The 27,914-nt window shown below is 53.5% G+C and overlaps 2 protein-coding genes across 16 annotated transcripts in view; one reads left to right on the top strand and one right to left on the bottom strand.

The window, feature by feature from the left end:
- LOC311422649 (uncharacterized protein) overlaps positions 1-1,220 on the top strand; it is a 36,924-nt gene extending 35,704 nt beyond the window's left edge. For all 7 annotated transcript variants that reach the window (XR_014685451.1, XR_014685452.1, XR_014685453.1 and 4 more), the window contains one exon: positions 65-1,220. Coding sequence is in view for 1 of the 7 variants with exons in the window: in XM_084495929.1 (XP_084352055.1) it covers positions 65-127 (63 nt within the window). In the remaining 6 variants the exon portion in view is untranslated. The remainder of the gene's footprint in view (positions 1-64) is intronic.
- Positions 583-24,745, bottom strand: ST14 (ST14 transmembrane serine protease matriptase). 9 transcript variants are annotated; one of them, XM_084495924.1, is made up of 19 exons: positions 24,723-24,745; positions 13,027-13,186; positions 12,692-12,819; positions 12,083-12,153; positions 11,451-11,611; positions 10,955-10,990; positions 10,282-10,519; positions 9,908-10,047; positions 9,388-9,485; positions 8,731-8,840; positions 7,664-7,794; positions 7,269-7,373; positions 6,182-6,289; positions 5,641-5,754; positions 5,323-5,448; positions 4,746-4,932; positions 2,988-3,247; positions 2,566-2,702; positions 583-2,014 (listed from the first exon to the last, which is right to left on the bottom strand). In XM_084495924.1, exons 2-19 carry the CDS (start codon positions 13,181-13,183, stop codon positions 1,853-1,855), a joined length of 2,469 nt encoding a protein of 822 aa, XP_084352050.1. In that variant the 5' UTR covers positions 13,184-13,186; positions 24,723-24,745; the 3' UTR covers positions 583-1,852. The 9 variants fall into 9 exon arrangements, with proteins under 9 accessions (XP_084352050.1, XP_084352051.1, XP_084352053.1 ...); XM_084495925.1 differs by lacking the exon at positions 24,723-24,745 and adding an exon at positions 24,386-24,528; XM_084495927.1 differs by lacking the exon at positions 24,723-24,745 and adding an exon at positions 22,869-23,007.
- Positions 24,746-27,914: the final 3,169 nt, after the last annotated feature.

Here is a 27,914-nt window from a genome sequence, read left to right as displayed (position 1 = left end):
CTAGGCTGGAAACAAGTTGGTGCAGTGTTTTTTTTGTTTGTTTGTTTTCCTGCTTTTTCCTTAGGGCCCGCTTTCCTGCATGAGGAATAGGCAGCGCACTTGCGTGCCCAGATGCAACCAGTGCTAGCTGTGGAGGGAAGCCCAGCAGCTCAGCCTGGTGACCTGCACCAGCTCCCACCAGGCTGATGGGAGGTGAGTGCTGGGCTGTGGGGATGCTCCTGTGTGTCTCCAGGTGGGAAGCTGGCTCCAGAACTGCCTCGTGTCAGTGCTCAGCGCCCCTCCATCTGTGCTGTGCTTGGAGTAGTGTGAAAAAATCCCTCCTGGGCCTCTCCAGCCTCTGGAAACACTGGAACCTGGCTGATGTCCTTGGGGATGCCTGAAACAGTACACTGGGGCCAGAGGGAGCTGCTGTGAACAGGAGAGATAAAGGGTTTTGCAGTATTTCCAGTTAGGATGCTCAGCCTCCTCCTTGGAGAGCTGGTCACAGGGAATGGTTGGGAGTAGGGATCTGTACTGCAGGTTCTCAGGAGCACCTGCACAGAAGCCCATGAAGAACCACATAAGAACCACACAGCCAGAGGATTAGAAAATATTGCAGTTTATTAGAGCATCTCCACTTCATAGAGTTTTACAAAACAATATATTTACAGGTCTCACTAATCTCGATGGGAGTGTGCTCTTCTAGGGCAAGGACCTGGCTACACTGAAAAAAAGAAATCAAATCAGCACATTCAGAAGTCACATTGTTGTATTTTCCTTACAAAAGTAAAAAGAGCAGAGGAGTCTGGTGTCTGTCAGCCTTGGAGCCGGCAGAGCCAACCCACGTTGTCATTGCAGGGACAAGCTGCAGGAACACATTCAGTCAAGCCCTTCAGCTCCTTCGCCAGCTTGTCCCTGGAGGCTGCCTTCAGCGAGGAAGTCACTGTGTGGTGGTCCTGTCCACCACAGCTACCTGAGCGCAGGGCTGCCCTGTGGGACCAAGCAGCTGAAGCTGCCAGCTAACCCCGAGCATCGTGTTAAGGCACACGGGTAAGGCCACCCTGCCCAGCCCTCAATGCAGATGATGGCACCCAGGACGTGCTGGCAGACCCCAGCATGGTTTCCTTCGAGGTGAGTGGCAGCACGTTTCAGCCTTACTGCTCTCCTTCAGTGCTGCAGCCCTTGGATCCTCACAAGGCCTCGGACGCAGAGGAGGACAGAAGCTAAGTCAGGCAAAGGACGGCAGGAAACCACGGCCTGGGACTGTGCCAATGGTGGGATCCAAAGGGCTGAACCCTGGTGAGAATTTCTTCCCCCCACCCTCCATCACTGAAGACCAGACAAAGCGGTGCAGATGGCAGTTCAAAAACAAGCGAAGGAGATGGAATATATTCTGAAAGCTTGGTTTTGAACCTGTCACAGTAAAGTTTGCCTCTAAAAACAGTTTTAAAAAAAATCTTTAATATTTTTGTCTTTTAGTTTAGTTTTGTATGTATTTGAATGGCTGTTCATTTAAGTTTTTTATGGGAGCTGCACGAGCTTGCCCACAAAGGGAAATTTCATATACCTAGGCATTGATTTCTAAACTGAGATTTGGGTTCAGGGTAGAAGTACTAAGGCCTAAACTACAGCAGCTCTGGCTGCTCGGTACACACACGCTTTAAATATGGACAACAGTCCAAGGCTGGGCGTCCCAGGCACTCACTCGCAGCGAGGTAGAGGGAGGGTTGAAGTTCACAGTCGAGGCAGCTCTCTGCTCACCGCCGCCACGTGCAGGGAGGACAATGCCACGGGGCCGCTGGTCGCGGCTGGGTCAGTGCCCAGCCGGCGGTGTACAAGAGGCATTTGTGTCCACGGAGGGCTGAGCGTGTCCCTAAAGGCCCGTGTGCTCTTTGATCCACCCTCGCAGCGCAGTGACCCGGCTGTAGACGCCAGGCTTCTCCTTCTGTGCACAGCCGTCACCCCAGCTCACGACGCCAGCCAGGAACATCCGACTGTTGGCTTCCACGCTGATCAGTGGCCCTCCAGAGTCTCCCTGCACAAAAACAAACAGTACCGTAAGCACTGACTCAGTACAAGGTCTAGCGAAGTATTAATGACAAAAACAATCACAAAGTAGTATGAAATAATTCTTTGGCCTTTGAAGGGAACCCTGGAGTTATTTTTGAGATTAAGTCAATACAATTTCCTGCTCACATCCATTCCAATTTAGCCACGCCCTGAATCAAGAAAGAATGGGACAGATTTGTAGCAGATATCTAAGTGTGGCAATATGAGTCAAAATGCTAGAATAAAAACAGCCAAACAAATGGGCTGTGTTGCTAACTACGGCGCTCAGTGACAGCGATAAAGCAGAGGACAGCTGCACCCCTCTCCTACCTGGGGAGCCATTTTTGAGACTAAGTCAATTTGCTGCTGACGAGCAGTCCAATCTGTCTGTTGTCTGAACCAAGGAGCCACATAGCTGTGCAGTGTTTTAAGTGGGGGAACGCGAGTCAACGCGCTCAATAGTGCTGAGCAAGGGGCCTGGCTTGCTGCAACTCCTGCTAACAGCACTGAACCAGGGCTGTCGCACCGCTTGCCTACCTGGCACGCATCCACACCTCCCGTCAGGATCCCCACACACATCATGCGTGGCGTCAGCTGGCCGGACAGCAGCTGGTTGCAGATGGTCTGGTTGATTACCCGGATCTCTGCTTTCTGCAAGATGCTGGCTCCACTGCCTGCAAGGACAGAGGAACAGTTCAAGCACACGGCTGTTTCGAGCAGCAGTTCCCTCCCCTGTGCAGACATCAACCTGTGTGCTTCTCTTGGCCCCGGGATCTGCCACAACCCGCTTTTTCCTAATACCATTTTCCCAGCAGAACTGAGACATGAACTGCATGTACTCCCAGGGGAACCTCATCTGATTCCAGTCTCACGGCAAACTGAGCTGCTTAAGCTGGAATCTCCCATCTGCCCTTTTCCCTACAGCCACACACAGCCCCAAATCCACTGCCAGCGCTCACCTCCTTCCACAGTTGCTCCCCATCCAGTCACCCACAGGTCTTTGCCCACAGGGAATTGGTGGGTGGAATCGGGCAGGCAGATGGGCTGGACGACAGAGGAGAAGGTGACAGGACTCTGCAGCTCCATCACAGCAATATCGTAGTCATAGGTGTAGTCGTTGAAGTAGGGGTGGGAGATGATGCGCTTGATTTTCCTCATTTGCACGTTGGCGTCGTTGCGGTTGCCCTGGTCGGTCAGGCCCATGTAGGCTGTCCACTGGCTGGGAGCGGGTAGAATCACAGAGTCACTGAGGTTGGAAAAGCCCTCCAAGATCATCTGGTCCAACCACCCCCTACCACCCATATCACCCACTAAACCATGTCCCCAAGCACCACATCCAACCTCTCCTTGAACACTCCCAGGGACGGTGACTCCACCACCTCCCTGGGCAACCCGTCCCAACACCTGACTGCTCTTTCTGAGCAGAAATGTCTCCTCATTTCCAACCTGAACCTCCCCTGCCACAACTTGAGGCCATTCCCTCTGGTCCTGTCACTGGTTACCTGTGAGAAGAGGCTGACCCCCAGCTCCCCACCCCTTCCTTTCAGGCAGTTGCAGAGAGCAATGAGGTCTGCTCTGAGCCTCCTCTTCTCCAGACCAAACACCCCCAGTTCCCTCAGCCGCTCCTCACAGGACTTGTGTCCCAGGCCCTTCACCAGCTTCATAGCTCTGCTCTGGACACGCTCCAGGCCCTCGATGTCCTTCTGGTAGTGAGGGGCCCAACCTGAACACAGCACTCGAGGTGCGGCCTCACCAGAGCAGAGCTCAGGGGGATGATCACCTCCCCGATCCTGCTGGCTGCACTGTTCCTGACACAAGCCAGGAGGCCATTGGCCTTCTTGGCCACCTGGGCACACTGCTGGCTCATGTTCAGGTGAGCATCAACCAGCACCCCCAGATCCTTTTCCTCTGCACAGCTTCCCAGCCACTCTGCCTCCAGCCTGTGACACTGCATGGAGTTGTTGTGGACAAAGTGCAGGACCCGGCCCTGAGCCATGTTGAACCTCACCCCTTGGCCTCTGCCCACCAACCCATCCTGTCCATGTAAAGAAGGCATTAAGAACCTCAGCCTTTTCCTTATCCTCTGTAGTCATGTTCCCCCCTGCATCCAGTAAAGAATGGAGATTCTCTTTAGCCCTCCTCTTGCCATTAATGTATTTATAAAAACATTTTTTGTTATCCTTAACCATAGTGGCCAGGCTGAGCTCATGCTGGGCTTTGGCCTTTCTGATTTTTTCTCTGCATAAGGTGGCAGCTGCAAGGCACAAGGCACGGGGCAGTGTGAGGCTCTGGCTTGCAGAGCTCATGCAGATGTCCCAGCTCATGAACCCTGCCCACCATCTTAAAAAGTTTCCTGGAGAAGTGCCTGTAAAAAATGTTGTTTCTTCTTGAGACAAGCAAATGGGTAAAAGTGGGCGTGCAGCTGTCTGGGTGCCCCGTCACCTTGAATCCCACCACATATCACTGTAGTGACTGCAAGAGCACAGGGCACCAATCTGACATCTCAACAAATAAACACTTGTGTACTTCAAATGTCTGCTTCCACTTCACTACGAGACTCTTCCCAAAACCCAGCTGTCTCCGAGGGTGTTAAATCAGGCAGTGGCCAAGGCCAAAATCTGTCACAGACAGCAGCACATTAAGTGTCCCCAGGCCCTGCAGCAAAGCGTCCCCAGCTCAGTGAGCCCGGCAGAAGCAGCCCTTGGGCTCCCACCTACCTGGTGTCCTGCAGTTGCAGGAAGCAGTGTGCTGCAGTCACCAGCCAGGTCTCCGAGATAAGCGAGGCCCCACAGACGTGGCCCTGGCCCGTGACGTGGAGGCTGACCTGCCACGGCCACTCTCCCATGTCCGAGTTCTGCCCACCGACGATCCTTGACTTCCTAGTAAAGGAGCGGATCCCGCAGTCTGGGGTGAGGAAGGAGAGGGGGCACTTAAATACTCTGGTTTCTGTTTAGCACCTCCCCTTCTTTCCTCTGGGACATCTCCCGCAGCACAAGTGCCCCATTACCTACACCAGGGATGGCTGATGCTATCAGCTTAGGAGCACAAACACCGAATTTGCTAAAACATTTACTGGCCAAGACAGTAAATATGTAGACAAATTATTGTCTGATATCTGTGTGAGCCCTCTCTAAATGTGTTGTACAACAAAGACACTCAGCACAACACCACTCAGCTATTTCCAGATCTGAACAGTTGTGTAGAAATGCCCAGGGGCTCTCTCCACCCTACTTTAGTGTTTATCTGAGGGGTCCAGCCCAGAAACCCATGTCCCCCCTTTGCGTGGGTACTCACTGCAGTTGTCCTCATCAGAATTGTCCTTGCAGTCCTGCTCGCCGTCACACTCTGGGTTCTGTTTGGTGACGCAGAGTCCACTGCGGCACTTGTACGTGTATTCCTTGCAGGTCACTGTTGTACCTGCTGCAGGCAGGCCAAACAGGGAAGGATTAGTGCCAGTTCTGGGAAAATCATGCTGTTCAGGGGCCCTTCACCACTTGTGCCCTCCCCAGGACATTGCCACCAGATGCAGGAATGCCCTCCTGGATGCCCAGCCACAAGCACATCCATAAGAGGCTGCATTTCAAGAGAGGTCTCCCGCAAACCCATCCTCACCTTTGCTACAGCTGCCTTCATCACTCCCATCTCCACAGTCGTCCTTGCCATCGCACTTCTGCGTGTCGGGGATGCATTTCCCGCTGTTGCACTTGAAGCTGCTGTTTCCACAATCTGGGGAAAGAACAGCTCCTGAGAACAGCCGGGCACTGACACCTCACCGGGGAGGTGCAGGGCACAAAACCTACATGGCTGCATCCACCTCTCTCTCCCCTAGGGCAGGTGAAGCCTCTGCAGCTACAACACAAACACCCATTGCCTGTGCCCCCAGCCTTTTCTTCTCTAAACTGCACACCACCAATTTATGCAATCCTTCCTTTCCCAAAGTGTTACATTTCCTACACTTTTACTCATCCTCAAGCTCCGACCTGAGGCTCCTGTGTTGTCCCAAGGAAAGCTGCCCCGCAGTGTTCCAGGTGAGGCCTCCCTGTGCCGTTTTGGGCTCCAGCAAGGCACTTGGCTTCCTCTGCCCCACGTGCCTCCATCGCCCCCTTCACCTTGCTCAAGCCCTCAGCCCTGTGCCTGCAGGGAAGTTACTTACTGCACTGCAGCTCGTCGCTGTCGTCGCCGCAGTCATTCACGTTGTCACAGACCCAGAACTTGGGCTTGCACCAGCCGTTCTGGCACCTGAACTGCTGCTCGGTACAGACTGCAAAGGGACAGAGAGAAATCAGGGGAGGGCCTGCAAAGGCACCCCTGGGTCACCAGCCACACATCTGCCATTGCGCCCACCGTAACGCCACAGGAAGATCTGGGTGGCTCCCCCAGTGGGTCTGCAAGCACATGAGGACAGGTGCACCAGAACAAGCACACGTCCATAAATACACATGCCCTTGAGCTATAACACGGTATTTCCACTGCCCAGCAGACACGACTATCTGGAGAGCTAAAATGTCTTAATCTAACAGTAAAGCTGAAGCTCACATTTCACCAGCCTAACAGCAGCAGGACAGGCAGAGGCAGCACTGGAATGAGAGACGTTGCTGTAGCAGTGGGAGAGCACTCGAGATACCCAGATCACCAGGGCGGCCCCTCACCGCCCAGGGCAGCGAGAGGGCAGCCAGGCCAGCAGCACACTCCCTCAGAAAACAGCCCCAGACCTGGCACCAAGAACCCACAGCAGGAGAGGCTCTCATCTCTAATTAACTTCAGACCCTGGACAATCACATTTTCTATGGGATTGCACTGTGAATCCAAGAGGAAAAACTGTTGCACAAAGAAACAACACCCATGCAGTATCACACGGGTTTTCCACATGTACTCTGCAGCCCAGTTCCATAACACAACGCATCCACCCAGCTCAGACAGCCAAGTCCTCAAGAGCCAGGAGGACTAAATGGGAAAACATTCCCAGTTGGGAGGAACTGGAAAGCAGGGGAGATCCCACTGGGAGAGGCCTAGATTGGCATGAACCCGCGTCTCCTATATTGGAAAGGATCCCAAATTGATCCCCACACCAATGGCCTCTCACTCCAGCGTGCAGGGTGAGGCAGTACTGGTGCTAGCCAGCAAGGCAGGCAGGCAGCTCACCCGCAGGGCTCAGCACAGCACGTTAGCCCAGCACCACCCCCAGCCCCCTGGGGCGGTGCACCCTTCAGAACAAAAGCCAAAAGAAAGGACAGACTCACCACAGGACCTCTCGTCGCTGCCATCTACGCAGTCCATCCACCCGTCGCAGCGCATGCTTTTCTCAATGCAGCGGCCCGTGTTGCAGGCAAACTTGCCAGGGCAGGCTGAGAGGGAGGAAAGGGGTAAAAGACGTGAGTCCTTCAGTCTGTGGCACTTCCCCGAAGCACACAACAGTCCTAGTGCTCTGGGCGGCCTGCTTACAGCATCCACCATTAAAAACAGCTTTTCCTCAGAATGGAGGAATACAAGGAGGTTCGCAGGAAAATAAGACTTGCTCCTGTTGCCCCAAAAAGTGTGCTTCATGATTTACAGGGCAGCAGAGGAGAAGTTATCTAGTCTGCAGCAAACATCTGGCAAATTATTTTCCCTCTGCAGCCTCAAGATTTCAACTTACGGTCACTGGAGTCGTAGGACAGGTACTCAGCAGAGAAGCCGGTGTCTGTGTACGACAGGTCTGAGTGGAACCGGACCTCGATTTTGTTGGTGGTACTGGCCACCACAAACTGGGAACGCTCCCCACAGTACCTGAAGGGAGACAACACAAAGACCAGTGCAGTGCTATAGACCAGCACTGAGCAGCCCTTCTTCCACCCCTGCATTCTCCATCACCAGAAAGGAGGAACTCCTCATGCCCAGCTTAGGCAGCAGGAAGCAGGGCCAGCACAGGGTGCTGGACCTCGAGGGCTGCACACAGGAGCTGAAATTTGCTGCATCTGGCAGAAGGCTGGGGCCTTGAAAACAGCCAGGCAGAAGCTCATCTAGATCCGTGATGTCATGCTGATCGCTCTCTCCCTGATCTCGGACCCATCAGGTCTCTGGGTGTGTGCAGCCTCTAAAGCCCCAGGATCCCACCCCACGGCAGGCTGGTAGGAAACCCCCTTACACAGGCACCCCTGCGGGAACTAGAAGGGTTGCAGCCACAGATTCTGACTTTGAAACCCTTTCTCCTCAAGGAAGGGCCAGCTCTCTCACCCAGAATGTTGTGAAACAACCCTGCTCACTTCCCATGTGCCGTACCAAGCTGTATTTTCGGTCCAGCTGCCATTAGGTTGTGCAAGAGTTAACAGTAAATGTAACAGTGAGTGCATCACAGAATGCAACACAGTCACCCTAATAATGGAGAAATACCCATTCAAGCAAAATTAGGCCAGATGTTTCTGCATGGATCTGCCTTTCTGCATGTGATGCCTAGGATGTGATACTCCACAGCCTGCCTTTGTGTTTTGTTTTTTTTTTCTTTCAGCTGCAGCATGCAACAAACCCATTGTCTGATCTCCAGGACTGGGCACTGAGCTTTGAGAGCAGGTCAGACCCAAGCGCTCTTCTGCCTCATCATATTCCAAAGAGCTTCAGCACCCCTGCTCCCCCGGCAAGTTTAAGGAATGCACAAAGTGCCATATAACGAAACGCAGCCCCTCCAAGGACCAAAGCCACAGGTCAGACAGACAGCCTGATGCCTACCTCGTGCTGTTGATCTGAACGTAGTCCTTGGGGCAGGAGCTGACTGGGATCCCCGGCTCCAACACAAAGAACATGTTGAAACGCACCTTCACGTTCTTTTTAGAGGGAACCTGAGGATGGAAGCAGAGGCATGCAGGTTTTCTGAAGCACAGAAACTGGGAATAAGTTTCATGGGTTAAAGGTTGTGTTTGAGGGGAGGGACAGAAGACAACCAAAAAAGGAAAGAAGTCAACAGAAAAACTCCCTTCCCAAAAAGCCATTACTGCTCCCCTTGTCATTCAGTCACTTGGCTTGCTGACCCCAGGATCCCAGATTAAAGAAGCACAAAACAGAGGCTGAAGCCCGGCATTTGTCAACAGTGCCTGCTCTCCCAGGTTGCCCTGCCACCAGTTTTACCAGCAAGTGGCAGGTCTGCCCCGAAGCCCAAATCCTCAAGTGCTTTGTGTAAAGTTACAGCGACTGGAGGCTACAGTGAGAGTCACACAGGGTTCAGGCCTCTCTCAGCTTCTTCTGCCTTTGACACCAGTCCTAAAGCCTCCCTCCAGCCACGTCAGACTAAGCCTCCAGGCAGCTTCTGCTGTGAGCTCATTTGCTCTGTGTCCTGCATAAGCAGGTTTATTTGACAGACTAATTAAGGCGAAGAGGGGACTGTGTTACCTCGATGTTCCAGACGCAGTCCAAGGCTGGGGGGTAGTGTGCTGGGTAAAAGGGAGTAGTGAAGGTGCCGCTCTCTCCTTTCAGGGTCCCACCGCAGACTGGAAGATAAGTAGGAAGATGAAAACAGGTTAGAGATTCAAAGAGATGTGGCTTTCCCAAGGCATAGCTGGCTATTGCCTGGGGCAGGAAAAGAGGCAGATGCATCAGCCTCTAACAAGGTTAAGTTGATCTCTAGAGAAAGCTCCTGCTCCAAGACTTGGAGAGAACCCAGGAGATCAATTAGGTGCTTCCTGCATACATCTATCTGCATGTCTAATCCAACATAATTCTTATTTTGCCCTCCTCACAGGACATCATTACAGCAGCCAAGAGCACTGTGGACAAGGCAGGCTCAAAGAGCCAAAGTGAGACCTGCATCCACACCTCCCAGCCCTGGAAACATCCCTGGCAAACTGACTGCAGCCACAGCTGCCCCTGACAGAGAGATGCTGAGGGAAACTGGACCAAGGCATACACCCACCTTTCGTCTTTGGGAGCTGGAAGAACTCAGCCTTAAAGCCAGGGAATCTCCCCTCCTTGTTGGTAATCAATGTGACGAGCATAACGTTCTGGGAGGACAGGAAGGTCAGGTTGTAGGAAGGAGCATAATTCCCACACAGCCTAGGAAGGAAGGAACAAAATCTATTAGACAGCTGCAGAGAGAGCCTCCAGTGGCACCGAGCACCAAGGAGCAGGGACAGGAGCCCCACTCCCAGCAGCACTCCTGTGCAGCTCACCATCACCCTGCCACACCACTGCCATACAGAAACTTAACGGGGAGCTAACACAAATCACCCTCTTCCCTATCTCCCCACCCCGTGGAGGAGCGCCGAACCCTGGAGATGCTCTGCTCACCTCACCAAAGCGTGGGGCTCCACGGGGCTCAGAGAGTTGTACACCTTGATGTAGTCACCGTCGTCTGTGCACTGCTCCAGTTCCAGCGTCCTGAAGGTCAGACTGATGATAGAGTTGACGTCCGCCCTCAGCGTCCAGTAGCAGCGTGCGTTGTTGGGGTACGGGCTGTTGGGGAACCCCGGCGTGGTGAAACTGGTGACCTCCCCTTCCTTGGCGTGGAGGGCAAAAAGGCAGCTATCTGCCCAGGAGAACGGGGAAGAGTTAGCAGGACAAATGAGGAGGGAGAGAGATCTTTCCCATGGGTGCAGGGTTCAAGGAAGAGGACAGCAGACACGTTGAGGTTTTGATTTGCCTTTTCCCAAGAAGCAGAGCGTGGCACTCATTGTTCCTCGCCTGCCTGCAGGGCGTCCCTGGGGAGATGCCTCCTTTAGGGAGCACCCTTGTTATCTCCCTCCATCTACAAAGGGGAAGGACAGACTGGGCCGCCCACCACTGCTAGATAACAGCATGTCTGGCCAACCCCAAAGCAGCTCCAAGCAGCACATGGAGGTCTGCCCCACAGGCAGAGCACCCCGTTTCAGGCACCTCCTCACCCCAGAATGGAAATCACCACCCTGGAGACCCCTGGGGATGCAGAGAGGCCATTGGGAGACTGAAGAAGAGCTGTACTTACTGTCCCGAGAAGACTGAGCAATGCTGGGGTCGGCAGCTGCAGGAAGAAACAGAAGTGGTGTCATCCTGTGAGCTGTAGGAAGTCCCTGTGCGCAAAGCTGCAGAGGTCTCTGGGGTCTGCATGGCAATCTGACCAGGGGAGAGCTGCTCCTTCCCCTGCCTCCACGAGCAGAGCCCCAGTGCGTGCCCTAGGAATCTGAGTGACCAAACTTATCCCCTGCAGGAGGGAGGATTGATCCCTGGCCCTCTCCAGAGGGGCTCAGAGGAGAAGACAGTGTTCAGATGAACGGGAGCAATGCGCACAGCTTCCTCCATCTTTGTGGACCACCAAGTGGGGTCCTTACGCTCACCCTTCAAGCTGCCCCTGCAGCCAAAGGCACCCAAAGGAGGGGTGCAGCTGGCAGCAAAACCAGCAGCAGTGACACACCAAGCACCAAGAGTCCCCCTTCCTCCCCTGTCCCACGCAGAGGCCCAGGAGTCACTGAGACAGCACTCACGGAAAGCGACAATCGACTCCACCTTCAGCACGGGGTTTCGCAGCCGTGGGTTCAGCTTCTGGATCAGGCTCTGCTTGTCCGCCATGGCCCTGTCAAGATCCTTCTCACGGTACTTGGGGACGACAAACTCTGACCAGTAGTAGGCAATGACGCTGCCTTCGCTGCAGAGGAGGGCGATTACGGGATGAGAGCAAGGCCAGACACAGGAGGGCAGATATAACAGAAGTGAGGGCCAGGCTACTTGGTAAGCCCTTTATGGAGGATGGCCATGGGGAAGGGAATCTCAATAACAAGCTGAGCAAACTGCAGCCCAGCAGAGGCCTCCACCAGCCCGGGGAATCCCTTCCCGAGCTGCCAGGCACCAGCCATGGTGGCTCACAGGGCTGTACTGCGCCACACCTTGACTTCCCCAAGACCTCTCCTCGTGAGAAACAGACAAAATACACTGTCTCAGCACAAGGCTTTTGAGGTTGCTTTTCACTGCCCACCCTTTAAAATGTCACTTGGAGTGGCTACTGCTCCTCAGTAGTCACCTCTTTCTGGAGCAGCCCAGCAAAGAGGTGTATGGCCATGTGACATCCCAGAATTGCCCCCTACACTCCCACTCTCAGGCAGCATCTCATGACACCCACCTGAACGCAGTTACTACTGTCTCCTTGTGGTATGGGCCAATATCTGGATGACTCCTGTAGATCTCCTCCACCTAAAAGGAGTTTAAAGAGTTCAGCATGGCTGGAAGTGAGGAGGGTGGAAGGCTAAAGACAGACAGAGGAAAATCAGAGCACGTACCCAGCATCCCTGGGGTGCAGGAACCTGCAGGGGCCAAAAAGCGGAAGAAGGAGAGCTGAAAGAAGGAGAAGGGAGAAGTGTCCTGACTCCTGAAGCCAACTCTGGCCTCAGCCCCCAGCCCCAAGGCCTGCTCAGCTGCAGAGCTGCATTTCTTCTCTGACCCTGACCGCCAGACCTGGCTCTCCCTTTGGTCCTGGGGTTTGCCCAGGCAGCCCCATAGGCACACTGAGCTGCAGGGGCAGGGAGGCACAGCGGCAGCGGGGTGGAGCTGTGACACCAAAATCCAGGTGAAAGGCAGGCTCCCCGTGAGCAGCTCAGCGAGTCAAACAACTCGTGAGGAGCAGGGAGAGTTAGGAGGAGCGAGACAGCTCCAAGCAGCCTTACAAGCAGCAACCCTGTGGCCACAGGGCAAGAGAAAAAAAAAGCAGGTGGAGGGATCCAAGAGCTCTTACCGTGCTCTGCACCTTCTTGGCCAGCATGGTGAACTCTGGTGAGCTGGAGTTCTCGTAGGCATCAATGAACTCCCAGTTCAGAACCCGCAGGTGGCCGTTGAAAACCTTCTGGACGGGCGCTTTCCTATCTGGAAGGCAACATTTCATGGAGAAAGGCAGTCAGAAGAAGCAGAAACGGGCTCCCTGCTTTCTGGAAGCTCTGGCTGTCACTGCTGCTAAGGTCCCACGTGAGCAACGCACGGTAACGAAGCTCCCCCGAGCCCAGAGCAGCAGGGATATGCTCCTGGGACATGCCCCCACCCAACCCCTTGGAGTTGGTTGAACCTCACACTCACATTTGAAGTGCCAAACCAGGAGGCCGATGACGAGGGAGATGAGCAGAAAAGCAACGATCATGATGGCAACGACCACACGTCGCTTTGGGCCACGCTTCTCCATCTTCTTGGAGTTCATGGCCGGGAGGAACTCCACCCCTTCCTCCACGTTGTTCATGTCCTAGGAGGGGCAGGGAGAGCAGGACAATGGAGAGGCCATTCCCAGAGCCTGCTCTGCAGATGCCCAACCCCAGGGCAGTCTGCCACGCAAGGATGGAGCAGAACCACAGAGCTGTGGCCTCAGAGCATCACCAAGAGCACAAAGCGCCTCGGTGCCAGCAGCTCCGCAGCCACCCGTGGCAGACCAAGCCCCGAAGGCTCCTGCTCGCAGACACGCAGTGCTAGCACGTGCCTCTTCCTCACTCACCAGAAGGAAGTAGGTGCTTCCTTTTGGGCACCATCCAAGGTGATCAATCCGAGCAAACTCCGGGGCGAGGCCCCGCACACCCCATGACCACAGCAGGTCACAGCCCCAGGACCTCCAAGATCTCTGCCTCCCAGCAGGTGAAACTGCAGACACGGGTCCAACCCCCCGAAATGCCTGCTATGTGGCAGGCGTGTCACCCTCACCCCGACGGACACGGCAGGCTATAAATAACATTCCTGTAAATGAAGAAAACGAGCTACTTCCTCCCCACACATCCACACAGCTCTGTGTGTCTGCCCAACGCTCCTACAACCCTGCCTGGATTTCCCCCTCGCAGCAAACACCTGGGAAAGGAAATAAAACAAAAAGCCGGCCACAGAACGAATGCCCACAGCCAGGCTCTCAGGACAAAGCGTGCTGGAAAATAAAGGGCAGGTCTCTGAGGCAGCCACCCGGGAGCGAGGGATGCCACCTGCAGCACACAGCTATAAGCACCCTGCAGCTCTGCAGGCACAGGATGAAACCACTGGACAGGGAGGAACGTCAGCAAGCCCTCAGCGCTCAGGATTTTCCCTTTCTTGCATCTTTTGGCCCTGGTTTACCTTCTTCCATCCTTGCCCTGCCAACGTTACCTGCGCCAGCCAGAGAGGGAATCAGAGCAGCGTGCTCCATCCTCAGAAAGGGGCACGGCGGCAGGGACAGCCCGCTTCCCAGCACAGAGCTGCCCGATGAGACAGGTTTGCTTCATGTGTCCCCTCAACCCGTACAAGGAGGTGGAGGGATTACTTCACGCTCTTCTTACAAAATCTGGAGGGTGTAGCTGAGCAAACCAAGCCACGCGCCAGGAATTTGCCCAGGCAGGAGCATCCCACTGGCCACTGTGAGCTGCCCAAAGCAGGGGGCAAGAGGGCACCTCGCCATCCCTGCCACTGCCCCTCGATCCTGAGCCTTACGGGGATCTGGCAGCTCGCTGGCTGCGTGGCCAGGCAGGGGCACAGGGCTCTGGGTGACAGCAAGGACACAACAACACAGAGCCCACCGGCACATGCTTGCTGCTTCCAAACACACTCCTGCGCTTTGCAAGGGGGAAATGTCATCCCTGCAAACGTGAGCCCAGGTCGGATGCTGCCTGCACTCTGCCAGCCGGTGTAAGAGCTCAGAAACATCACCAGCTGCACAAGGACAAATGTCACAGACACCCAGAAGCACACAGCACGTTGGCAGAGACCTCTGAGCCCACGGCACCCTCCCGATGAGCGATGCTCCCTGCAGGACAGCCCATCCACCTGCATCACCCTCCCACTCCTCCTGCCCTTCCCTTACCCAACCTCTGTCCTCTCCTGCCATATCTTTTTTTTTTTTTTTCCAGGCTCCTCCCAGCCTCTGCACTTCAGCACAGCCTCTCCTCCTGACGTGTTAGCCTGAGGCCCTACGCAAACCAACGGGGACAGGGCAGGGGAAGCACCTTACCCTCCGCTGCTGTTGGGCTGCGTACATTTAATCCTCTGCCAACACTGCCTGGAAGGCCATCGAGATGAGAGCAGCCCACGCCTCCTCACATCACTTGCTCTCAGAACAAGCTGTGTTTATCCTTGAGCAGCTCTCCGCTACAGCATGGGGAAGGAAGCCTCCGTTCGGGTTATTTATTACGGCAAAAAACAAACCAGCACAAACCACAGCACCTCGAGGTGCCCGACTGCTTTCTGTCATCAACATCCAGCCACCGCCAGGAGGAAGAGAAGGCTCTGCAAAGCCACAAGGACGGCACCACGGGGGTGCTCTTGCCTGTTTGCCTTCCACGATCGCACAGGAAAACTTGAAAATGTAAACCAAGGAAACTCCTAACAGGAGACACACAAATGGAAGTTAAATACATGCCTATGCCTCCAACCAAGACACTCTTCAGTCAGAATCAGGGTTGCCTAGAGCCTGACACACCACCCGATGCGTTGCTGCTAGCAGAAGGAAGGTATTTAAGTCACTTCTAACACCTGCAGGAGCCTGTGGCAGGAGAACAACCTCCAGGGCTTCAGTGATGCTCATGCAGCAGCTCTCCTGGGCTTCCTGGGGTGAGCAGGAGGAGCCTCCTGCCCCAGCTCCGAGGGGAATGCCGTGTCTGGGTGGGTAACAACAACTGGGCACAGGCTGTTAAATCTCAGCCTCAATAATACACTCCCTTGGCAGGTTGATTTCAGTCAGATGGCATTTCTTCTCTGAGAGGGGGATCCTGCACTTCTTGCCTAATATTGAAGGGTTGCAGCAGTGGTAAAATGACGCGCAGAAATCGCGCCTCCTGGAGCTGCTGGGAGCGCAAAGAAACCCCTATTCAAAGCCTGGCCGCCCTGAGGAAGCTGATTCAAATGGTGTATTGCCATCTGTGCAGTGGTGACCACAGGTGACTGAGCACGGAGAGCCAGCATCCTCCTCCCCAGGCGCTGACTGACCGGCCAGCATCGCTCAGCACATGCGATGCGCTCCAGCTCCAGTCCCTGCGAGGAGGAGGAATGTGGCCACGTCTCTGGCTGCAGGTACCTTCATCCCCCTGCACGATTCCCCAGGGCTCAGTTTCATTGAGCTGAGTGAGGGAACCACACTGGCAGAGAAGCCTGGGGCTCGGCAGCAGGTTTACGGTAGTGCTGTGTGAGGTCAGGCTGCGAAACACTCGGCTCCGTGGCCGGAGCGTTTTAACACCCTCTGAGCTCACAGCTGTATCTGTGCAGAAAGCACATAGAGAGGAACAACCATCAGCGTGATTAAATCAGAAAGAAAACACAGTTTCCTTCCCCCTCTACACATAAGCACACACACACCACCTCTGCGGCTGCAGAAAAACCAAAGCAAGTTAGGCAAAAGATCTTAGAAATAAATCTTTCTTTAGACAACGTCTCTGCTTACCTTAGAAAAAAGGATGGAGGGCATTAAAGCTGAGAGTTTGCTGCTGAGACAGCAGCGATATCCACAGCACCAAGAGGAACTAAAGGAGCGTGGGGACTCTTGGGAGATTAATTCTATTGTTATTATTATTTATCATTATTATTATTACACACGTATAAGGTGCATAAGCACTCACTGATATTTGTACTCTCTAGATGTCACCCAGCAATTAGAGTCAGATACGAGAATGGATTCCAACAGGTTCCTGTCCCTGCCCTCTGCTTTGAGCGCCAGGCCTCATCCTCTCGCCCACACTCACACCTAAGACCACCACTGCAGTCCCCAGCCTCCTCTGACACTTGTGTCAGGCTTTTTAGCTAAGCTGCTGCACGCACCTTTGATCCCTGTGGAGAACCTCGTCCATACAGAGGATCTGAAGCATCTCCCAAGCACTACGGGAATGCTGGATCGGATTGTGCCAGGAAGATTTCAGACGAGGCCCCGTCCTGACCTCTGAGTAATCGCCCCTGCCCTGCTCAGCACGAAGAGCACCCGGCTGACCTTAGGACTAGATGTGTCTGTGTCCGAACAGCACAGCTCAGCCTCTGCCCCTCACACGCATCGTGCCACACATCTCCTCTGCTGCCTCTCCTGCCCATCACGGAGACACAGCTCGTGCTGCTCACCACTCCTCTCAGCTAGGCAGAAACCGGACGGAATCAAAAGCAAAAAGAGTTGAAAGATCACAGTTAAACCGAGAGGCACCCAGACGTTTTATCTCCTTTAGCTCACAGTTGCTGGATGTTTCCCTGGCACATACTGAGCATTCCCTTCATCACGACGCATCTGCAGATAGAAATCAGGGAGGATGTGAACGCGCGTCCTGCTCTCACCTTGTCCATGGCTCCCCAAGAAGCAGTCGCCAGCACAAATTGACTCGAGGTCTGACTCTTCTCACCCGTCTCAATGAAACTACTTCTATAAACATTAATAGAAAACCTTTCCTGATATTCTCTCCGTGTTAGTCACAGGCCCAGTTACTTCCTCTTGCTCCTCCTCACTCGGTTCTCAACGTCACCACTCCCTGCAGCAGGAAAGGAGGTTTCTGGCTGGAGCATCAGCTGGGCTGGTGCGGTGCCCTGGGAGGGAAGTCTCATGCCAATCAGGTGGAGGAGTCAGAAAGAAATCCCCACGGGGATGAGGAGCCAGGACACACCACCACCGGACTGCCTGGCAGCAGCAAACTCCCTCTGCACAAGCCAAAAGCCGCTAGATGACAAAAGGGAGCTGCTTCTGTATCAGGATGCGCTTGGGTTACCCAAAAATATCCTTTGGGGGTGGTAACGAGTCAGGAATTAAGTGCGTAACTGTCCCAGCCTCCTCCTGAGCTGACAGTCCACGCTGACCAAGGGAACAGCAGCAGAGCCTTTGACTAGTGCTCCAAGCCCCAAGGCTGGAGCTGTGGTGTGGGGAACCAGAGTTCCTCCCATCTTTGTAAAACCTCGATTTTCCAACAAACAAATCACAGGTTGGGAATGCTATGTTCTACATCTGGTTCCCGTGGGTGCTCTGCTTCTTGCACACCTTGGTTTCCCCCCCGAGAAGAAATTCCCTGAGGAAGCTTGGGAAAGGAGCGTGCACGGAGGGATTCATGTTGTGCCCAGAGGTCTCCTGCATGCAGCTCCTCGGCGATGAGAGCTCCGGGAGAAGTCCTGTGCAGAGCTCTTCACTCCTCCGTAACCCAGCCGCTCGATGTATTTTTAGACAGCAACTGCAATCCGCCCGACTGGACAAACCAGAAGCTGAAGTGACTAATTCTGTCAGCAGGAAACCCAGCAGGCACACGGGGAGGGTGGGAACTGCCACAGCATACTCGGTATTGGAGACGTTTTACTGGAAAGCAGAGATCTTCCTGCAATGGGGAATCCCAGAAAGGCCAGCTCTCTCCCCAGCAAGAGGTTTTGGGGAGGTTTACAAAGCACCTTTGTGATCAGCATCTCGCACACAGGTTGGTTTTCAGGCCACAGATCTGCACGGATCACGGGAGGGGAGAGCCAAGGCAGTGTCCCCAGGCTCTGCTCGCAGCCCTCTCTCCACAGCTTGGCTCCTTCCCTCTGTCCTGTGCAAACCTGGAGCAAAGACTTTGCCAAAGGCTGACACAAGCGTCCATGGCCGAGGAAAGGAACCTGGGAGAGGTCTCAGATGAAGCAGCGTCATCAGGCCGTGTGGCTTGACTCTCGGGTAATTACACCCTTCAGCTCCCGGGCTGTGATCCGAGAGGCAATTCCCACCTGCCCTTCTGCAGCCACACCTGCCTCGGGAGGTGTTCAATAAAATCTGAAACAAACATCGCATGAGCAGCGTGGTACTGGAATTGAGAGGAATGAAACCCCTCGACTCACCAACTGGCTCAGAGCTTGGGACCCTGCAGCCTTTAGGATCGAGGGGGTGGGCTCGTGGATCTCCCATCTCTGCTCACAACCACGTCCAGCTGCTTTGCTGCATCAAAGTTCCATCTTTTGGAGAGGGCACAAGTCCCTCACGTTTCTATTTGAGCAGACTGTGGACACCATCACTTCCCACTGCAGATCTGGAAACGTATTTTATTCTCTCAAGCCTAAGGTTTGACAGGGGTGCAGAAAGGGAAGCTACGGCCCAAGCAGTACGTTAGCACCGAGCACGTTCCTTGAGCCTAGCTGAGGCAGAGAAATGGACATTTCAGAAGGGCAGTTCGGATCTTAGGGACCCTCCAGGGGTTTACACCATGCGGGGCTAACCTGTTGCTGTGCAGGTAGAGCACAGAGAGTTGTTTTTTTTCAAAACCCCAAGTTTCCCAGATCACACTGAAAGCCAAAACCAGCTTTTTGGTGTTGGCATAAGAGGAAACAGAAAGTTTCCAACTGAAAACCACCACCAACCCAACAACAACAAAAGCAAACACACTAACAAAACCTAAAGGCTGCTGACACGGTGTGCAGCGTGCAACTCACTTCACCCCAGTAGCTCAGGTACAGCTCCACTGCTCTCGAGATCGACGCCTGCACCAACTCCTGCTGAAAGCCCTGGTACTGCTCCAGAGAGAGAGCCAATAAGAACAATCTTCTCTCAAATTCTTGATAAGAAATACATGGAAACAGCAAACAGAAGAGCTGTGTTTCTTTAAGGCACATTCACACTGTGTTGCCCCAATATTGGCAGTAAAACACTTTGGAAACTTTGCCAGTGTTTTATTTTTCTTCAGCAGTTCCTTATTAAGGGCAATTGCACTATAAAACGATGGCACCCGAACTGACGAGGGAAAAGGGAGCAGGAAATAAGGGACAGAGTGTCCTCCTGACAGACCGTCCACCTTCCAGGCTCTGAGGGTAAGTGCGACAGTGAAAGGCACAAGTCACACACCTATCCCACGCACAGATCTCCAGCTCAAGTCTCTATAGCGTTCAATTGTCTTGTGACCATCCTGAGTCATGCGAGAAACTCAATTCCTTTAGGTTAATTACAGAAGAAACTAAGTTAATGTTTGCGCAGGACAGCACGGGCTTGGCTTGCTGCCCCGCACCGGGCTTATCAACGCAGCTGTGTCATGCAACGCAGCAGCTCATAGAAGTGACCACATTTATTTGTGTTTCTGTTACATGAAAAAAAAATCACTGCTGTAAGACTTTGTAATTCCTGGGGAATGAAAGCTGCCTTACAGGCCTGATCCATGTAGCTCTGAGCCTTGAAATTCTTCCCTGTAAGATGCTTATTTCCAAAGACCAGAAGAGAAGCACGCCCCAGATGTAAATAGCTTATTTAAAACACTCTTAAGTCTTCCATGGTGCGGAGAGCACTGTCTGAACAACAACAATACTCTCAAGGAGGCTCACAAAAGCAGCTGCACTCCAGACCTCGATGAAACATCCTAAGCTCATCATTACATTTCACCCACGCTCCTTACTGACAGTTTTGAGGTGGCTCTGGGCCAAGACATTTGAATGCTTGGGGTCAGCAGCAGGGGAAACACCAGAACATCCTCCAGGCAAAGCCTTCTCCTGGCAGGTCCGTCCCTGCTAGCTGTTGGGAGCTGCTCTCTCCTCTGCCCCAGCATATTGCCCAGATACCGCAGCACACCTGTGTGTAAGGCTGGCCCTAGTGGCCTTTGGATGGTAACGGTGTATTCTCCTCTGGGCAAGTCGAGAACCTTTGGTCTGATACGTTCCCCAGCCAGGCCCTCAATAACTCTCTCCCTCTTCCCTCAACAGTTTTACATAGCGATATTTTGTTTACAGAGCAAAGGTCTCGCGTACTCTCGATCAGCCCCAGCCTCTTTCTCGTCGTGCCTTCCTTATCCCTGTTTGCCTTTGGCAAGAAGAGCAGCAAAACTGGCCCGAGCAGCAGCTCACCCACCGGGGGGAAAGCTCTGCACCTTTCCAAGGGCGAGCAGCAGCTTCCCCTCGCGCTGCCCCGAGAGCCGCAGGAGGAAGCACGGCCACTGCAAAACACGTTTGTTCTGCCGTAATATTCGTAGGCCCACCGAGCCCAACAGCAGGGCCACCAGGGGTGTTCAAAAGCCCTCGTCTTGCTGGGGGAGACCTCCCAGAGCAGGTCAGCTCCTGTTGTACTCAGAGCAGGGGAGGGGACGCGGTGTCCCCTTGTCAGGGGACAAGGGCTTGAGGCAGAGCGGTGGCAGCGTGAGCGACTCCTTGTGCTCCTGGCAGTCACCACGGCCCTGATGCACACAGACCACGGGGCTGGAGGCAAGGAAAACTGTTTTTCTTGCTGTAGGCCAGCTTTCTCATCGGTGCTAACACAACCTGCTGCTTCGCTGCCGTCAGATAACAACCGCTAAACCCTGAACTCGGGGACCTGCACCAAGCAGCCTGCAGGTGAGCTGGAAAACACTACGGTCGCAGTTTAATTTAAAAGCCTGGTTTTCAGATGACTTTGTGGCACTGAACAAGCACTGGACACACAACCCCAGAACGGCGTGATGTGGCGTGCTGTCCTGGCCCGACCCTCAGCCAGGCAGATCTCCTCACGAAGCAAAGACTGCGGTGAAAAGTCGCTCCCTTTCAACGCCCGGAGATAATACACGGGTTAATTAGCAAAGCCCCAAAGCCCTGGGTTAACGCGAGGTGTGCTGGTGACTCGAACTGGTTTAGTTGGGGCTGTTGCTAAACAACCCGGCGTCACTCCCGGCACACTGCTCGCCTCCCCGCATCGCACCACGGCGTATTTTATAAAAATACCCGAGGTGGAGCGGCGCGGTCACAGAACCATAAAACACCCGCGTTCAAAGGGACCCTCAGGGAGCGGAGCCCAACTCCTGTGTCCCCAAGGGACCCCCAAAAAACCTCACCGTGTGTCTGAGCGCGGTGTCTGAGCGCTCCTTGAGCTCTGTAGGGCTCGGGGCTGTGCCCCCATCCCTGGCGAGGGATGCCCCGATGCCCACCCCCGTGCCCCGAGCCGCCCCCAGACCTCAGACCCCGTTTCCCCTTGAGGCTGCCGGGCTCCAGCACCGCCGCAGCCACGCTACCTGGCTCCCGGTTCCCCGGGGTTCCCCTCACCCCCCACGGCACCCACCTGGGGCCGGGCGCTGTACTTCATGCTGCCGCCGGGCTCCATGGCGAGCGGGGCCGCCTCAGGCCGCCATGGCGCGGCGCTCCCCGCGCTGCCGGGCCCGGCCCCGGCCCCGGTCCCAACCCCAGCCCCGGCTCCGGCTCCTCCTCTCGGCACCGCCCGGCAGGTGCCGGCAGCAGGAAGGGGCCGCCCGGTGCCCGGCTGAGGGGGACAGCCGCCGGCTCCCTTCACGAAGGATCCCCTCACGGCAGCAGGGCTCGCTCTGCACAGCCCCTGCCGGGGTGACAGCGGCGGTCCTGCCTCGAAACCTCCCCTCAGAGACAACCCTCACCGCCACCCCACACGGTTTTCCCCCCCAGGGTCGAGCCCACCCTTTGCAAACACTCACATTGGGTACGCTCGAGGGCTGCCAAAGCCAAATGTTTCCTGAAGGCTGCTCTCTGCCAGGCTGTGGCACCTGAGGAAGGAGCCGCCTCTGACCAGAGCAGACCAGATGCAAGACGCCAAGCACGGCAGCAGGAACGGCACGTGTGCCGAAATCGTGCCTGTCCGCTGACCCGCAGTCTCCTGGGGACTGGATGGTCTGGTATGAAAGGGTGCTCCCAGGCAGCAAAAGGCAAACACCCGGGGTTTGGGAATGCTCTAATGTAGATGTGAGAGAGGGCTTTCAACACCAGAATTTGCATTCCGGACCCTTACTCCATCATTTTTTCTTCTCGGAAAGGTGACCACCACACACTGATTTCTAGGCTTCCTACATTCAACAGTAAGTCAGGACTAAAGACAGCTGAACCAATACCATCTTTCCTGGAAAATTTTCCCTCCTCTGTGTTACATGTGATAGTCTATACCAACATACAGAGTCTGAACTGGCCATCCTTTACACCAATTTCAGCCCTGAAACTGATTTTTTCCACGACTGAAGTCCCAGAACTGTTTTTGGCCTAACAGAAGTTGTCTGCTGATTACCAGTGCCTCAGGGAGATTTTTGCTGGGTTACCTTTGTTTGCCCTTGCTTTGAAATGTCTCCAGCGGAGTGCAAGTTTCCTGTCCCGTTTGTAGGTGTCTCCGTGGGGAAAAAAGAGATCACATCAGCTCTATGGTCCTGCTGTTTTCTCTTTAGGTGAAAAAAACAACTTCTGTGCTCTTACAGAAATATTTCTGCCACTGCTTCCCAGCCCCCTCATCAGCTACCAGAATCCCCTCCGCTTGCTGAGCACAGCACAGCAGGAAGTGTCTCCGGATTTAAGGTATTCCCCTTCAAAAGGTGGCTTTGTTAGTCAGCCTGCTGAAACTACCTGGCTGGCTGATGTCAGGGCTGCTCTCAGCTCCCTCGCTGCTGCCCAGCCCAGCCCAGCGCTCCAGTTTTACAGCCACTCCCTCCCTGGCCGACTGCAAGTGCCCTGGTCTGATTTAACACCCCAGTGAAACAGCATATTTCAGGTACAAAGTAGCTATTGCAAGCTGAACCACTGCTCTTTGTTTCTGTAAATTTCTCTTCCTCTCCTGCATATCAATTCATCTCCTCCAGGCAGGTGCCAAGCAAACACTGTGCTCTGGGATGTGGCTAATGAGGGCTAGACGCAGACTCACTCTTTGAGGCCTAAGGTGTCTTGCAAAGATCCACAACTCCTGGTTTCACACGGAGCTGTGAAGGCTCAGTGTTTCCTGTTATTCAAGCCACTGACATTTTACAAACTAATTCATTAGCCCAGATGGGTCTTTGAACAAGGGGACGTAATCACTGCTAGGAAAACAAGAAAACAATACATGTGCTAAATATAAAATATTATATAGCTGGGAGGCAGGCAGTTCAGAGCCCTAAATGATAGGATTCCCATTTCTTTGTTGCTGAAGCAACAATTTATTTAGTGGAATTGTTGTAGTACTGGCTGAGTCACCATAGTAGATGATGGCCCCCTCCTTCTGACCACTATAAAGACCCAAAACATCAAGCAGCAATTCTCAATAAGCAGTTGGCCACGTGCTTTTGCAGTAGTAGACACTTCCATGCGTCTCTCCAGTCTGACTGAGCCCAGCAAGTCAGTGTCTCCACTATTAAGAAAGATGTAATTGAAGCAGAAAGATCAAGCAACTTACTCACTTGAAATGGTAGTAGTCAGCAACAAACAAAGCCTCCATTTCTGCCCACTTATATCAGTTCATTCAATAAAAGCTGTCATCTTTTCCACCTAACCTTTTCTCTTTGTATCAGTATGGCCACAACAGCAGCGTGAGAGCAGAAAATCAAGGTTTAACACACCTTCAGGAAGGAGATTACTTACTTTAGGTATAACCAAAACTCGTAGAACCAAGTCTGCCTTTGTTGTAAGTGTACACAAGTTGCAAGAGCTAAACTACAGCAAGCTCGACCCCCTAGAAGAGTCCTAAAGGAGACCCAGATTGGCTTCTGGGATCAGCAGCCAACACTGTCTGAACTGGCAGAATACTTCCAGCCCCTGCTCCCAGCCCTGGAAATGCCATGAAGGAAAAAGAAGGGAAAGCACAGCTGCTTACACAAGGAGCGAAGGAGGCTGCCTGCAGGGGAAACGTCGTCTGGTGGAGGCAGTTCCCAGTAATTCTAGCTCCACCAAGGAGCACCGTCCATCCACATGGCCACACCAGTGAAGGGCTGGATTCGGTCAGTGACAAAGGATTTTCCTCACTGCAGTGTCTCAAGGATTCTGTTCTCAGTGTGACTCCTAAATTCAAATTTCACCGACAGTGCCCTCCCACCCAGATTCCTGCCAGACAAGCCTGAAACCACCCCACACATGTCTGCAGCGAAAAACTTTCAATCCGGTTTGGCAACTTGGACAGCGATACAAAAGATTGGGAGAGAGATAAAACTCACAGGGTGTCCTGTTACTTTGCATTCCAATGGGTAAATAAAGGGCTGATTCAGTGGGAGGAGAGGAAAACGTCATCCAGAAGCACCATGGTTTTCAGCTGAACCGGCAGCCCCCAGAGAGCAAAGGAGCGTGACCTGGTGGTGAACACCGGGTACCACTCAGCTGATGATCACAGGCACAGCTCTTCCTGCTTTCAGGCCTGAAGCAAGTTGTCTTGGTGTGATTCAGCCTCTCCATCTGTAATGCAAGGGGAATAATTACTGACCTTGGAGAATGGGACCTGTAAAAGTGCAGCAAGGTGCCTTCAATTGGCCACTTGATACTATGAAGGCAGAGCTGAGCTGTGGTGCTACTTTTCAGAAAGCTTTTCAAGGATTACTGTTTAATTTGGACGGGAACTTAACCTTTGATCTCAAATGCTTCTTTCAAGAGCTCTGGAGTGGGAATCCTGCTTCCAGAACACAAGTTTGGCAGGGATCAGAAGTAGCTTTGCCCCTTACATCAGTAATACCAGCCACTTCCACCTGCTTTAGTGCTTAGCCAGATCAGTGCTCATTACACAGCCTTCCTGAGATCATGAAAGCTGGTGTAGTGGGTTTACGTGGCAAGGTTTTGGTAGCATGGAGCCATAGGGGTGGTTTCTGTGAGAAAGATCTAGAAGCTGCCCCATGTTTGGGAAGGGCCCCATTGTTTTCCAGATCCGAGCCAATAAGCGATGTTGTTTTGCGCCTCTGTGAGAGCATATTTAAGACAGGGAAAAAACGCTGCGCCACACAGCAGCCGGGAGAGTCAAGGGAGTGAGAGAACAGCCTTGCACCAAGGTCAGTGTAGAAGGAGGGGGAGAGGTGCTCCAGGCGCCGGAGCAGAAGTCCCCTGCGGCCTGTGGTGAGGACCATGGTGAAGCAGGATGTCCCCCTGCAGCCCATGGAGTACCACGGTGGAGCAGGGTTCCACGCTGCAGCCCGTGGAGGAGACCACGGTGGAGCAGGTGGCCCTGCACTGATGGAGGCTGCCGCCTGTGGAAGACCCCTGCCGGAGCAGATTCCGGGCCGGACCTGTAGCCCGTGGAGAGGAGCCCACGCAGGAGCAGGTGATCTGGCAGGAGCTGCTGCCCGTAGGGGAGCCAGGTTGGAGCAGTTTTCTCCTGAGGGATGGACCCCGTGGTACGGACCCATATCTGGAGCAGTTCTGGAAGAGCTGCTGCCTGTGGGAAGCCCACGCCGGATCAGTTCATCAAGGACTGCATCCCGTGGGTGGGACCCCACAGCACAGGGGACGAGAGTGACCGAGAAGGAGCGGCAGAGAAGAAGTGCTGTAGACTGACCATAACCCCCATTCCCCGTTCCCCTGCGCCGCTCGGGGGGAGGAGGTGGAAGAGGGTGGATGGGGGGGAAGGTGCTTTTGGTTTTTTTTTCCTTTGTTTTCTCACTTCTCTCGCTTGTTAGTTGTAGGCAATAAATCTTACTATCTCCTTATGCCGAGTCTGTTTTGCCCGTTACAATAATTATTGCGTGATTTTCTCGTCCTTATCTCAATCCTTGAGCCCTTTTCACATATTTTCTCCCCATTCCTCTTTGAGGAGGGGGAGTGAGAGAGCGGCTGTGGTGGAGCTCGGCTGCCCACTCGAGCGGAACCACGACAGCTGGCCAGAACACAGGGCACTAATGATTAGCTCTATCCTGTGGACAGTATGGGCGTGAGCAGTGAGCAAAGGATGTGATAGTATGAAACCAGTCTGCAATGAGAAAGTCCACCCTCAGCTCTCCAGCATGCCCCAGACAGCTCTGAGACACACTTTCAGAATTAAGGGGAGATAATTTCTTGTGTCTCTGTGGAACTGACAGTTTGTGTGATGGGGCTAGGAAGTATGTCATAAAACGTAAGCTTGCTGCCAGGACGCTACAGTTTGCTGGGTCTTTCTTGAGCACTTCCATGGCTCATGAAAAGGAGAACCTCTTTAGTGAGCTCTGAATCAGCAACAGCAGAGTTTGCCAACCAAACTCTAAGTGCAATAGAGTGGACAAGCTTGACTGCCAGGTTTCTGGCACTGCGTGTTTTGAAACCCGGCTACACACTCAGGCACGCCCAAGATTCAAAGTCAGTTAAGGTTCTGTCTGTCTGCCTGACAAGCTACAAGTGCACAAGAGCTGAGAGAAATGCAGACAATGTATTGAATTGCCTATATCTCTTCGGCTTGTTACAAACAAGTAGATCTAACTTGTGCCCACATGCTATGCTTCCTCATTTTCAACAGAAAATAAAAATTCAGACTGTGTGGGTGTTGTGGGTGTAACCTCAGCTGTTTACAACCGGAAAAAGAAAAAAAAAAAAAGGACGCAGACTTGAGTTTTCACTTATTCCTCTTTAATTCCTCTTATTTCTCTCACTTTGCTGGTGCGGGATATGGTATATACTGGGTCATATAGTTTTGTTGTTGTTGCGTTTTATTTTATTTTTTTTTTCCCCCAAGTTTGTATGGTCCAGCTTCTGTTGCCTTTCAGTCAACATACTGCCTGGTGTACTTCCAGTTATCCCTCTAGTGGGGTATGGCAAGACTGCATGTGCTGTCAACCTGCCCACCCTAAAGCAGGAAAACTGGCGTGAACTCACCCACAGAGTTCAGTCTGCCAGAGGTGAGAAGTGATACGTGCTGTCCCAGATGCTGCTAGTACTCTCTAGGATGAGGTAGCAGGGTGGATGAAACATCCTGCTGGCTAGATCAGGCTTGCAGACCTGCCCTAGTCCATTCTCCATCCCAAAAATAAGATCACTATGCATGTTTGTCTGCCTCCCCTCCTCCCAAGACAATCTATTCTAGCATTAGGTGACTTACTTTCTATTTAGTGGTGCAGGAGCAGAAGCAGAATGAGGATATGGGCATCCTGGGAAGGACAAGGACACTTCCACAGACAGAAACTGATCCTTTAATTTAGGGATGAGCAGCCTTTGGCATGGAAGACCAAGAGATCTGCAAGAGGGCTCTCCAAGTTCAGCAGGTGCTGGGAACCACTGCTAAGCATGAGATGGGGTCCTGGAAACCTGCTGAGCAGCAGCACCTCACCTCTAACACACACACACCATTTCTACACAGTGAAAAGATTTAAAAAAAAAAAGTTTGTTCAGGGATGGGCAGCAATGGCAAACCTGGTGAAGCTGAACATCTGCCACAGGCGTGTGAGGACAGCAAAGGAAGA

The sequence above is a fragment of the Aythya ferina genome (genome assembly GCF_964211825.1).
Source record: "Aythya ferina genome assembly, chromosome: 22".
NCBI lineage: Eukaryota > Metazoa > Chordata > Aves > Anseriformes > Anatidae > Aythya > Aythya ferina.
The sequence above is the reverse complement of the archived record's forward strand: the minus strand, read 5'-3'. Positions and strand labels throughout refer to the sequence as shown.

Bases quoted from the DNA above. Each gene is read 5' to 3' on its own strand.
- ST14 (XM_084495919.1), bottom strand. From the start codon at position 19,476: ATGTGCCTTAAAGAAACACAGCTCTTCTGTTTGCTGTTTCCATGTATT. The intron at 10,048-10,281 runs GTGAGCAGAGCA...CTTCCTTCCTAG, and splicing joins GAGCCCCACGCTTTGGTGAG to GCTGTGTGGGAATTATGCTC. The intron at 4,933-5,322 runs GTGAGTACCCAC...TCCTCACCCCAG, and splicing joins TTCTGATGAGGACAACTGCA to ACTGCGGGATCCGCTCCTTT.